General features: G+C 38.5%; 1 protein-coding gene across 1 annotated transcript in view; it reads left to right on the top strand.

Moving 5' to 3' along the window:
- Positions 1–11,112, top strand: part of LOC120535044 (coagulation factor IX) — a 34,623-nt gene extending 23,511 nt beyond the window's left edge. The window contains exons 7-9 of the mRNA XM_039762561.1: positions 3,303–3,517; positions 6,724–6,841; positions 10,276–11,112. Of these exons, the coding sequence (XP_039618495.1) occupies positions 3,303–3,517; positions 6,724–6,841; positions 10,276–10,832 (890 nt within the window). The 3' untranslated portion in view covers positions 10,833–11,112. The remainder of the gene's footprint in view (positions 1–3,302; positions 3,518–6,723; positions 6,842–10,275) is intronic.
- Positions 11,113–14,598: the final 3,486 nt, after the last annotated feature.

Below are 14,598 nucleotides of genomic sequence, written 5' to 3'. Positions count from 1 at the left end.
GTATAAAAATGAAAATTTGGAGTAGAATTTAACTGTAGATGATATCATATAATATGATTTGGATTTGTTTAGAGACCTGGAGATCTCATGCAAAGAGTAAAACTGTTAAGTTTAACTGTAGTAGGGAAATGTTTGGACAGATGTGGCAGTCTAAAGGATATAAACTGGGATAAGTTTTTAGGTGTTGAGACAGTCAGGGAAAAGGTTTAAAAATACTATACATACAATGCAGGACAGGTTATTCCAAAAACTGGAATCAGTAAGAAATAAATTAAAAAAAAAACTCTGCTGTGGGTAAATAAAGAGATAAAAAAGAAGCTGCAAAGGAAAAAAAAAACAGTTCTGTAAAGCATAGACTTATAACTCCAATGACAACCGTAAGGCACATAAGACCATGACAGCAACCATTAAAGAGGATATTAGAGAAGCTAAAAGGCAGTGAGAGAGAAATATTGCAGATAAGGTGAAATACGACTAAAAAAAAAATCTTTCTGTATTTTAATAGTAGAAGCACAGTCAAGAAGGAGGGGAGGTGCATCAGGAATAGTAAAGGGGAATTTAAATGTACATACTGTAAAATGGCAGACTTTTTCAGATGTTAGTAAGTCGATAACCTCCCTTCAGTAACAGGGACTGCAAATGAGGTCCTTAGTGATTTAGAAATTGTAGAGGGAGAGCTGCTGCTAAGATGAAATAAATAGTTCTAATCTAACAAATCACCAAGGCCAAATAACACCTATCTTGGAGTGCTGAGTTGGGAGACACCAAAATCTACTTTTATAATGTTTAAATAAACAAAATTGACTACATATTTAGTTTACTTTTTCAAAATGTAGATTTGTTAATGCTACAGACACATTATATACACACTCTTGGTGTCATACAAGTCTGGGTAGAAAGCCCAATTAGATATCCTGCCATGGGGCCCAAAATCTCTAGTGGTGCCCCTGCATAGCCACCATCCCAAATAAAGGAAGAGTAATGACATCAGCAACTGAAACTGTTGCTGAATACAATACGGCCATGTCCGTGATAAAATGAACAAAAAATGGTTGTGCAAACAGCGACAAAATGGTGGCCAGATGTTTTCTTCATCATCACAATGATAAAATTGAGAAAGAATTTAATGGTATTCAAAGATGGTGACAAATAATTAGGAAATAAAAATAGTATTCATCGCACCCTCAAAATTCACACACACCACCTTCTGGGTTTAAAAGTAAAATAGAAGAGCAGTGAAATTCAAAGACATCAACTGTTGTGGTTAAGATCTTAATGCAGCTAGATTCTAGCAGGTTCTGCAACTGGCTGAGTGCATTTCATGCATTATTTTATTTTTCATTCTGAATTATTGCCCTGATGATCTTAGATTGTTTCACATATTTAAGCTCATTATCACATTGCATGCTCAAATGGTGGAGGGGATATATTCATATCATTAGAGTTTTACTAGTTTTCATAATACTTAATTAAAATAACAAAAAAGAGAATTAACAATAACACAGCAAATAAAGAAATGAAGACAGGACAGCATAGAACAAACAGAGAAAAACAATATGAAGGAATTAAAAAGAAAAATCCCAGGAGGAGACCCACAATTGACTATGACATCAGGGCCTGTAGTCTTTGCTCGTCTTCCTGTTACCAACAAAATTTTAGCGACTAAGCACAGATTTTCTTTTTTTTGGGCCAAAAGGTCATGACAGACACAAGATTAGCTATAAAGAAATTAATTCAAGTTCTGTCAACCACCTACTCTGTTTACCACTAAAATGGAGGAGCAGGTAAGGGTAAATGAAGTGAAGTCATGGCGTCATCAAGCATAATAAGAAAAAAAATTTAAATCAAAGTAACAATTAAAAATGAACTCATGTGATGCACTACTCTTTATACATACAAAGATTTGTATCATTCCTACTACTGCAACCAACCTCCATCATCAGTTCCAATCTTCACCGTGCAAGGAATGTCATGGCAGTTTTCATTTTTGAATGATAACACGTAGTTACAGACTGAATATTAACAACAATTTAGCAGCAACTCAAAATATTATGGTAAGCAATCAATTAAAAATCCACCAATTTCCAAGGGTAGCTATGAAGAAACCAAGCCAAATTTACACACCATCTAATTCATTTAACATCTAAATGCAAGAAAATGCATAGCTAGCTGTACAGAACATCAGCAATGTTGATATACACTGTGTGATTTTTTAACTGCTAAATACAGGCCAGCTATGAATAACACTAGTCATGTTCATGCACACCTTGAACCAGGAAACTATCATATTTTATCTTATTTTTATTTTCTAAAACAAATAATGTACTGAAGCTCCAACACATTGAATTTAAAGTCAGTGGTCTGCAAGAATAATTTGTTCCGGAAATGTGCTTGTAATCCAAAGCACTCGCATATCACAGCGAATTTCCCCATAAGCAATAATGGAAATTCAGATGATTCATTCCACAACCCAAAAATATTTATATAAAATGGATTAATGCAAAATATAAAGAAAAAATACATGAACAAATTAACCTGCACTTTACCTTTGAAAAGAATCGTGGCTGGTGTGAGAGGAGGAGGAGAGTTATTGTGTAGGATGACTTTCACTATAATTAATAGAATCACTGCTATCTGGTGGCTCGCTGGAATCTTTTTCTTTTTTTTGCGACTTTAACAGGGAACAGTTGTTTGTGCCTCCTTTTGAGGATTTTGCAGAAATGTGACATTGCATTGTCATTAAACAGATTCATCGCTCGCACACAAAATAGAAAAATGCTTTACACACACACACACACACGTGGTCACAATGCTTTAGTAAACAGTATATGGATATTGACTATACGAGTTAAGCATGCACAATCCCACAGCAAGAGCAAGAGAACCACTATCGGTTCAGGTGTGATCACACGACACTCAGCAGACAAAGCGTATATGTACTACTTGTATTGCAAGACTTTTGCTCGTTTATCAAGATAAAATTTATTGAAAAATGTTGCTTGCCTTGCAAAACACTCGCAGACCAAGTTATTCACAATCCAAGGTTTTACTGTAGTAAAAAGTTTGCTGTTGCCAAATGTGCATCTATATATCATATTTTAATGATTAGTTTCTTCATTTATTTAGTAATTTAGATTTCAAATCTACATGTAATATAGGTATCATTTCAAAATAGCAACCTCTTACCACCAACTGCATATGCAGCAATAGTAACCACAATGCTGCTATTCCCAGCACATTCAAAGGAGAAGGTGTTTCATCACGGTACTGTATGCTCCTAATTCGGACTTTCTTTTTCCCAGCCCAATTTCCATGTGGGTGGAAGCAGATGGACTTTTCTAGGACCCGTTCACTTTTGGACGAGTACTTCTTGAACCACACAGTGGGATATAACCTTCTAGAATTCAATGAGACTCTTGCATCTGGGAATGCCACAAACCACACATTACCAGAGGAAGAGGGTGACTCCCGGATTGTTGGCGGCATGCTATGTCACAGAGGAATGTGTCCGTGGCAAGTAAGTATTGCATTCACTGTGTATTCCAATTTATGATGATAGTGAACCGATGTCTATTCCAAGAACAGCGGATTTGATTTGCTTGTCCATCAACAGGCAAGCGGTGTTTTCAGCAAGTGAATTCAGCTTAGACGTTAGCTACCTGTCTGGGCCAACTCCCATGTGGTGAATCAGAGTATGCCCAGAGAAATAGTGAAGACCAGGGGCCTCAAGTATAAAATGTACTTATGCTCAGTAAAGTGCATAAGCCATTTCTAATGAAAAGTTGTGATTTATAAAATACAAAGTTACCGTAGAAGTTGGCTTATAGTTATAACAGGTTTTGACCATCCATAAGTCCTATGCAGATTTTTTTTGTGATGATATTTTTGCAACATAGGTGGCAGAACAATTATGTGAACAGGCAATCTCGTTTCATTGCACATTTCAGTGATGCATCAGTCATTTCCCGGTGTCCCTGAATTAATTATATCACAGTTAACTGATATGTTCTCTCAATACAGCTGTCTTCAGTGTTGGTAGTAAAACCTAATACATGTGTTTAATGCCAATTTAGTGTGTAGCCTATCTATTTTGTTAATGAAATGGGAATGCTTTGTGTTGTTGGACATAACTGACAATTTCAGGGTTAGCTCTTTTGGAGGAAAGTAAGTTTTCTGGGATTGTGATGATTTTTTGGCTCATGAAATGACTGACTTATATGGCAATTTAGACTTCTAGAACTGTCCTCTTGAAATTGTGTGCTGAATTGGAGCATATATTACCATCACACAGATTTTAACATCCTTAGGTTATTTGGCAGCGGGTGATTTTTTATTTTTCTTGTAGTCATCCCTGAGCCATTTCAGGCCATCTGCAGTATACTGTATGGGATGGTTTAGTTAAGATGCTATCCAGATACATGCAATATCATTAGCGTCAGGATGAGAAAGCCAATATGAAACTGAAATTTTCCTAATGTAATTGATGTAATTATCTGCAAACATATTACAATGTAGGTACCATTAGAGAAAGAAACAAAAGCATTTACATTCAATTAATGTACAACTAATATGTGATGCTCAGATGTGCTGAACTAAAGTTGTTGTGTGGCCAACCCGCAATTCCTTTATTTTATCAAATAGTAGTGTGGAAAGCAGACTTCAGGGTCAGGCTTTTCGGTAAGTAAGCCTGACTGACAGGATTGCAAATAAGTTTAGTACATTACAGCCAACATGTATAATCTTCCTTTCAGGTGATAGCGGGTATACTACAAGAGAGGAGATATAATGAAAGGAACTCCCACGCTTTACGGGTGATAGAAAGGATCACTAGTTTGTTAAAAAGGTAGATGGAAGTGTTTCGACTTGTCAGATGGCACACTGCTGTACAGCCCCACAAAGATTTGCCACATTGTGATGGCTTGAGCTGTACTGCACAGCATGGCACGGAAACATTGACTGCCTACTCCACATGAGACAGACCGTGATGAGTGCATGAATGACCCACCAATGCAATCACAATTCAAAGATGCTAGGATGTTGTAGATAGATAGATAGATAGATAGATAGATAGATAGATAGATAGATAGATAGATAGATAGATAGATACTTTATTAATCACAAGGGGAAATTCACATACTCCAGCAGCAGCATACTGATAAAAAACAATATTAAATTAAAGAGTGATAACAATAAAGGTATAATAGACAATAACTTTGTATAATGTTAACGTTTAACCCCTGGGTGGAATTGAAGAGTCGCATAGTGTGTATGCCGAGTGTAAAGAGACAAGTATTGCAACATTGACATTTGCTTGGTAAAATTATTTTATTTTTTATAAGCTTACTAAGAGCATTCTTAATATTCAGTTCTGCACACTGGCAGCAGTCTGGGCACTGCATGATGGCATATTGTTCCAACTCTTGTTTTTTTTTTCTTTTATTTGTTACTCCTCCTGAGAGACAAGCAAAAAGAAAGTTTTTGAATTCTCCACTTCAGTCAATTATAACCTCAAGTTTACATTTACCCACAAGTTTTGTGCCTTTATTTTACCTTTGTTCTTCCGTGGTTTTGTAGCAATGGAGTCACTCAGGAATATGGGCAAGTGTATATAGTAATTAGATCATGAATATTCAAAAAAGACATTTTTAAGCCATACAGTATATGGTTTCTGACGGGTGGTGACAGCAAGTGGCAAAAAGCATGTGCACAAGTAAATAGTTCTAAGTTGATTTGAGAATTATAAAGGAACTTTGGAGTGGCACATGGAGCGCATAGGTTTTTAAAAATCTGATTTTCCGCATGACGTTTTTGCCTTTCAATTCTAAGAAAACGTTTAGCATGGAATCTAAGCAAGGTTTTATATATGAAGCCCCAGGAGAGGAAAGCACAAAAGGGGGTAAGACAAACCAAACAACAAAACATTATAGGTAAAGAGTACAACAAATTAAGAACAAGGGACAAAAAGTCCTAACACTAATGTTTCCTCGTAAGCACTTTTTAACTTCCCGTAACCCTAATAAAAAAAACAGAGAGCTGGAAAGATTTTTTTTTTAAAGGAGTTACAAAGAAAAGATGCTAAGATAAGAAGAGCACCATCTTTTATTGGTGGACTGTGATGACCTAATATGTCACATGACTGGCATAGTAACAAAAACAAATATGGCTGCAGCAATAAAAAATGAGCAGAAAGTGGTGGTTATCCGGAAAACAAAATGAAGTCATGGCGTCATCAAGCATAATAAGAAAAAATTTTTAAATCAAAGTAACAATTAAAAATTAACTCATGTGATGCACTACTCTTTATACATACAAAGATTTGTATCATTCCTACTACTGCAACCAACCTCCATCATCAGTTCCAATCTTCACCGTGCAAGGAATGTCATGGCAGTTTTCATTTTTGAATGATAACACGTAGTTACAGACTGAATATTAACAATTTAGCAGCAACTCAAAATATTATGGTAAGCAATCAATTAAAAATCCACCAATTTCCATTTTCCAAGGGGTCGCCCACGTAACTCCTGGCTGCGGCAGATAGAGGATCATTGAGTGCGGGACTGGACTGTGTGTCTACCTGAGGGGTTTCCAAACGGGATCCTGAGTTGTTTTGTCATGTAGTGGGTGTTGCAGCGCACTGTATCAGTGCATGCTTCCCAACTTGACTTGACTTGAATTTCCATTAGGGCTAACTAAACTTCTCACTTCTTCTCTCATCTCAAGGTTTTCCTACACTGGAAAAATGACTTTGGCTATTGTGGCGGGAGCCTAATTAATGACCGTTGGGTTCTCACTGCTGCCCATTGTGCGGAGGAATCATTACCTGTATACATCACAGTAGGTAACAGCAAACAATTTACGTTTTCCTCATGACTTTATGGCTTCCTCAAAGCTGGCCCAGGTAGGCCAAAACTACTCAAAAGTAATTTGCTAAAACAAACCCAAAATCAGAGTGAAAGCCCAGCTTCCAAACCATTCTTCTGTAGGTGATCTTCATCATTAGCACAGTGGATCCCACAGAGGTAGTCCTTTGGATTAAGGAACAGGTGGTCATATGTGTAGATCTCTGTTGGTGTGGTGTGATGCAGAGCAGCCTGTAGAATCTGAATGTGGCATTTTCACAAAGGAGGTGGGCAATGGTTAACACCTTTCCTCTCCATTTTGTACAGACAGACTGCTGTAAAACATCAATGCAAATCAGTATAATATTGACTGGCTAAGTAAGGCTTCTGAGGCCCTCTGAGCAACAACAACTTCACCATCAATAAATTTGTGCAGAAGATCCTTCTGCTACTGGCTTGAATCTTAAATTTCTTTGTTATTGGAGAAATAACTGTTTTGACTGTCATTTGGACTTGTAGTCATAGTCGTCTATCCAGTTTTCATTCCTAGTTATCAGACTCTTCTTAAATTTCTCCCACTCCTAATTCATTAGCTCAAGATTCCAATGGGATAATTGGATGTGGTGAAACTTCATTCCAGGAGTCAACATTCTCGGCTTCCAAAATGTGACGCCCTCGCTTATGGTTTAACTGAGCAAGAAGAACAGATTTAATTAACCTGTAATAATCTAAATAGTGGGATGGCGCCTTTCCCAGGGCTTGTTTCCTGCCTTGCACCCTGTGTTGGCTGGGACTGGCTCCAGCAGACCCCCGTGACCCTGTAGTTAGGATATAGCAGGTTGGATAATGGATGGATAATCTAAATAGCTATCTTAGGTACTGTCACATCCGTTATGATCCACTCAAAGGTGGCAACATTTTGTCATTGATGTCGAAGGCTAGTCAGGCCTCTGTTCAACTTTGAGACATCCAACCATGACAGAACTCTACAACTCATCTTTTGAGAGTGATTTTGAAGTAGATTGGCTCTAGTACTCACTGAATCTACAAAAGAATACTCTATTCCTCTCTAGCATTAAAAATTCAATAATATCATAATATTTAAATATGTGTTTTTTAGTATCCATGTTGACTTTTAAAACAAGAAACATACACAATGACTCATTCATATGTGTGTGTGAGAGTTGTACTCGGTAGTTAGGTAGGTAAGTATGTCCTGTCCCTCCGTATCAATTAATGTGAGAGTTTAATGTTTTAGGTAAGTAAGTATGTCCGCTACCTCAGTATCAGTCAGTCACTTCATACATTCTCTATCCAGTTTACTGTAGACTGCTTGGTGAGCATTATTCATGCTTCATCGTGTCTCAGCAATGCTAATGCATTGTATACGTTTTGTGACAAAGGCGCTCTATCGGTGCCGGACCAGACACAGACTGACACCGGAGGCACACTTAATAAAACAAATAAACTTTTATTTTCTTCTTCTGTGGGCCATGTCTTCCTTATACCCACAGACACAACACAGTCCCCACAAGCACAACCCAAAAGTACAAATAAACACAAATCAGATCTTCTTTCCTCCACTCCTCCCAGCAGCTTTGTCTCCCTCCTCCCAACTTTGGCTCCCAGAGTAACAACTGCTGGCTCCTTTTATAACACCCCCGGAAGTGCTCCAGGTGCTCGTTGACCTGCTTCCGGCAGCACTTCCAGGTGTGGCAGAAAACCTGCCCAAGAGGGCTCAGCAGCTGTTGTAGCACTCCTTGGCGGCACCCTCGGATCCCAACAGGGCTGTAACCAACTCTAACCCCAGTGAACCCCTGCGGTAGTCTGAGGCACCACTGCAACCCAGGTAGGTTACCATCCAGCAACCTGGGGGAGATATTGTACAGCCCATGTCTGTTCTCCCGGACCATATACAGAAGGGGTGTCCCGGCCATGCACCATAGTATATGCATTGTAGTGAAGGGCAGCGTGGAAAAAATTCCTTTTCATTAAATCAACTTGCCTGCTGCCAGCACAGCTTGCAAGAGGAAGTGACAGCTCTTTCCAAAATAACACCTCAACTACTTCTCAGAGAGAAGCCAATATTTAACTGTGAATGATTAATCACTTGTAGTTCTGTTCCATTTTCAACTTTAATTTATTTAATGTTATGCATATGGTATGACACATTCAGTTGCTTTATTTGTTTACTAGTCATTTTTTAATTTAATCTTTCATTTTAATGAATGGATTTACTGTAGTTAGGTGGTAGTGCATAGTGTGCTTATTTTTGTTGGTAGTTTTTTACATTTTTAAGGCTAGGCAATTTTCTTCAGTATAAAATATTTTGGAAGGACAATTAGTAGAAACGTTAGGGAAAGTTTTACTTCGAATGTAATTTGTAGAGAGGTATTTGGCTAATGCCGAACCTAAAAGCCGACGGTGGTTTAGTTAAACGTACATCCAGTAACTGCCACGAGGCAGCATGCAGACGGTGATCCACGTCCCCTAACTTGGGTAATTCTTTGGAATTAGATAACACTTCTGCAATATACTGTAGGACTCTAGAATCAGCACAGTTTATGCATGGTAATGGCTTAACTTGTGTTTTTAGTATAATGAAGTTAATCTTGGTTTGATAGGAATATTAATCTTGAAAAACAGCCCACTTAGTTCAGACTAAAAATGTTTTAGCGCATGCTTTCTCTGTTCCGAAACATATGCATCTCAAATCTGTCCTGCTACATTAAGTAAATGATTATATTGCAAAAAGATAGAGCTCAGTGCTACTTGTGATGTTTCAAGCTTGTGGTTTTTAACGCTATCCCATTTTAAGTAGCACACAAAGATAGTGTTTGAAAATAAAGTGCACAATCAGAACCCATTAGTCCAGAAACCATTTAGAACTGACCAGAATTTAAGAGATTTAGGTTGCAGTTTACAAAGGGTTTCACTTACAAGTCCCTGCATCCAATGGGATAGCCTCAGATCCCTATAAACCTAAACTTAAGCATCCTTTGCTATATTAAAAAGATATGCTCTGCCATACCTTTATTATCTAGAATTCTAACTCTGCTGTCATTGTGTTAAATATCCCATTCTCACTAACAGTCAAGTTTTTGAAATGGCCAGCTCTGAGAATTCATTTGCCTTGTCACTCTATCCTTTCCTTTTCTCGAACTCACTACAGCATGCTATGCTACAGTATGAGACTTTTAGCATGTGCCATTTAGCTCTCATCCTCATGTGTCTTAAAACCATGCTGATTCATTATGGATATTTTAAAATTAAAAGTGCTGCTTTAGATTAAAAACTAAATAAACAAAAAATTGTAATTTTATTTTTATTTCTTAATTCATTCATTTTCCTAGTCCATCAAGAATTTGGCTTTGGCTTTCAGTCTGCATGCATCCCTGAACTCACATAATGCTTTTTTTTTTGTTTATTCAAGGAAATTTTGACAAATTCATGCGAGAGGTGGATGAGCAGATGATCCAAGTGAAGAAGGTGGTGAGTCATCCTCATTACCATCCCGCCACCTATGACAGTGACATTGCCTTGATCTTGCTGGATGAACCAGTAAAATTCAATGCTTACGCCTACCCCATCTGCCTACCCAATGCCAATCTAGCTCAACTGCTGTTGCAGGAAGGTACCATGGGACAGGTAAGTGGCTGGGGAGCCACACGGTTCAAAGGAACCTCCTCTCGCTTTCTACGTAGAGTGAACCTTCCTGTTGTGGACCAGCAGGCATGTGTAGCTACCACCACCCAGGTTATCACAGACAACATGTTCTGCGCCGGCTACCTTGAAGAAACTAAGGATGCTTGTCAAGGAGACAGTGGTGGGCCTTTTGCTGTCAACTATAAAAATACTTGGTATTTAACAGGAATAATCAGCTGGGGAGAAGAATGCGCCGCTAAAGGAAAATATGGTGCATACACACGCATCTCAAACTTTTTCTCCTGGATTAAGGATACGATGAAAGCCCACTCAGATAATCCGTAATGTGTATTTTCACAGTAATGACTACTTTGTGCAGTGTCATTGCAAAAATATTGTCAATCCTGTAGAAATCATCCAAGAGCTTTCTGAAAATGTGCATGCTTCTAACATTTTAAAGAAATATTATGTTCCAGTGATATGTATCAGACACATTCAACTTTGAAATGCTCTGGCTGCGAGGCATAATGCGTCCAATTGAGCTGCTGTAGTTAGATTTATGTCTGTCAGTCAGCCTGTATTTCTGGTCAGTGAGTGACACAATAAAGTTGGACCTGCTTTTGCATCCTCTGTGCCTAATTGAATGTAGACAATCACGTTACAGAGAGTGATGAACATAGAAGCCCCAATGCAGACAGCAACTCAGCACAACACTGCCATAAAGTAAAACCACAAACAGCTAGAGATGCTGAGGAAAAGCAAATCATGATGATTTATACCTAAGCAAGAAGGGACACATTGGGTCTCTTTGCAAAGTCAAAAAGGCCTTGGTGAGTGTTGTGACAGGAGTCCCAAAGCATGTCAAGTCCCGAAAAAACACTTCCAAAAATGCCTACTAGAGGGGAAAACCTTCAGCTAGTAACAAGAACAAACACAATTTTATAAAAATAAAAAGATTTTATTTCCACACAAATGTTCTGTCAAGCAGTGAAGCTCCACAAGGCAATCCAAAGCAAATACCTTCCCAATAAATCACAACTCCAAAGTGAGGTCAAAACAGGGCAGAAGGTAAAAAAAAAAAAAAAAAATCTGAAATATCCAAAAGCACCCGTAGAAACACAGAAACTCACCCAAAGTCCCAAGCACAATTGAAATGAACTGTCAAGACCCAATGGATTTATAATACAGGTGGTGCTTGGTTGGGGACCAGTGATGATCCCATGTACTGAGCTTACATTGCAGAAGATGTCACACATAAAAGAACATTTGTGTATCAGAGTAAGAACTGAAATGGATGGGATTCCATTAAAAGTGGCTCTAGATACTGGTGCGGCAATTTGTTTTAAGTTCAAAAGAGACCTAGGAAATATTAAGCCATCTACCTCTGTAGTGAACATACACGGGAAAGGTTGTGTGCCTACAGCATATTGTCAACATACAAGTTAGAATAAATAAGCAAACTGTCCTTCTCCCATTATATGCAATTAGTAAAGGGTAATCAACCACCACTGCCTTGTAGAGACTGGTTGCTTTAAGTAAAGTTAAACTGGAAAGAAAGAACACACTGAAAGTTGGTAGCTTGTAGAAACAAAGACAAAGGAAACAGTCGGAGCATAAATCCAAGTTCTGAAAACCCTGAGAGATTCCATATGTGCTGCAACTGAACTTTGAGACTCATCTACCTCACTGCAATCAGGTGCACAATACCATATAGGAAGGCAGTTCACCCCCAAACACGGATGGCCTTTCTCAAATTACTTCCTGACTAAACAACAAGTTTGGGGCATACGAGTTCCTGTTTCACCTAAGCTATCCGGAATAATGCCTGCAAAGCTACTTACCCATAATAGCCAGGAAACAACAATAACAATGAGCAAAACATTTACAGTGCTGTCTGCCATGCAGAACAATATTTCACCACCATATTGCAATTGATTGCTAAGGCAAGAAGTTCATACAAACATTTAAGCATTACAATACAGCATGTATTTTGAAAAACTAGCCTATTATACTCACCACATGCATCTTCAGAGTGCTAAAGATCTTGTGAACCATTAATAAATCCTAATAAAAACCTGTTACACTCCAGTGTATGTGCATTTCTACTCAGGGAGCAGCAGATGAGAACCAGCATAAACTAAAAAATAGAGACCGCTCCATGCAAGCTGCACATATTCAAGGACAGAAAACAAGTCTGATCTAGCCTAAGGGCTACAGTGAAAGGCTAAGCTGGTAGAAGTTTCAACAATGTATGTTGTGCTTAAACAAGGTTGGTCAAAGAAGTCTTGAACTCATGGACATCACCAGATGCTGGGTTTCCTCCTTTTTAATGCTCTGCCAGGCCTTTACTGCAGCGGCTTTCAGTTGCTGTTTGTTTGTGGGCCTTTCTGTCCGAAGTTTAGTCTTCAACAAGTGAAATGCATGCTCAGTTGGGTTAAGATCAGGTGACTGACTTGGCCATTCAAGAATTTTCCACTTCTTTGCTTTAATAAACTCCTGGGTTGCTTTGGCTGTATTTTTTGGGTCATTGTCCATCTGTATCATGAAACGCCGCCCAATCAATTTGACTGCATTTAGCTGGATTTGAGCAGACAGTATGTCTCTGAACACCTCAGAATTCATTCGGCTGCTTCTGTCCTGTGTCACATCATCAATAAACACTAGTGTCCCAGTGCCAATGGCAGCCATGCACGCCCAAGCCATCACACTGCCTTCACTGTGTTTTACAGATGATGTGGTATGCTTTGGATAATGAGCTGTTCCACGCCTTCTCCATACTTTTTTCTTGCCATCATTCTGGTGGAGGTTGATCTTGGTTTCATCTGTCCAAAGAATGTTTTTCCATAACTGTGCTGGCTTTTTTAGATGTTCTTTAGCAAAGTCCAATCTAGCCTTTCTATTCTTGAGGCTTATGAGTGGCTTGCACCTTGTAATGCACCCTCTGTATTTACTTTCATGCAGTCTTCTCTTTATGGTAGACTTGGATATCGATACGCTTACCCCCTGGAGAGTGTTGTTCACTTGGTTGGCTGTTGTGAAGGGGTTTCTCTTCACCATGGAAATGATTCTGTGATCATCCACCACTGTTGTCTTCCGTGGATGTCCAGGGGCCTCATGCATAACGCCGTGCATAGAGTTTGCACTATAACATGACAAAAGCACAAAAGCCGAAATGTTCTTATGCATAGAAAAATCCAGATGCAGGAATCTCTGCATACTCCAACTTCCGTGTTCTTCTGCTACATAAATCCAGGTCAGCGTGAAAAGTAACGCTAGTGCATGCATGTGCTGTCCCGCCCCAATTCCTTCCAGAATTACACCTCTTTGAATATGCAAATCAATATAAATCGCCCTTAAGCTCAGCCTTATATGAAAAGACAATGGGAAAAGCATGGGGGAAAATATAAGAATTTCAGTGAAAACCAAGTGGAGGCAAAAGAAAAGCATACTATTTGTTGATTTAAACCGTGGTATAATCAACAAAAGGAAGTTGATCAAGTAACATAGCGTGTTGGAGAAACTTGAAAGCTCAAGTTCACAAAGTCGCACAGTGCTGGAAATAAAAAAGAAGTTGTCAGATATCAAAGTCGCCGTGAAAAGGCAAGTCTTAGCCCACCTTCTGAGTGTCATATGAAAGCTTATTAGGATACAGAGAAAAAAAGGCACACAGTGGGGAAAAATACAAAATGTCACCTTCAATCTCGAAAGTTCCACTTTAATCATGTAGTTTATATTGTTATTACAGTAGAACATCATAAAATTCATCTTAAAATCATTTAATTAACCGGTTTCTCAAATCACATCGTAATTAAAGTAGCACGTTAAATGCTTTGTTTTGTATGTGATCTTCTATGTGCTCTATGTGTGTGAATCACTACTTGCTTCTTAAACTGGCTCTCTTCCTCTGACTGGACACAGAATCCATTACATTCGTGATATTACAGCTCTCTGAATAACTAAAATACTGAGATGTATACATGATATCATTTTCATGACGATAAGAGTTAAAGCATGTCATTAAACATGGGATTCACAGCGCAGTGAAATTCGGTGAAACGGTGAAATTATTTATTGCAGCAGTACTCATGGGCGGCTCTAGGCTTGTGGTGGC

This window comes from Polypterus senegalus, chromosome 1 (assembly GCF_016835505.1).
Source record: "Polypterus senegalus isolate Bchr_013 chromosome 1, ASM1683550v1, whole genome shotgun sequence".
Taxonomy (NCBI): Eukaryota; Metazoa; Chordata; class Cladistia; order Polypteriformes; family Polypteridae; genus Polypterus; species Polypterus senegalus.
Note: the sequence above shows the minus strand (reverse complement) of the source record. Positions and strands in the feature narration are given on the sequence as shown.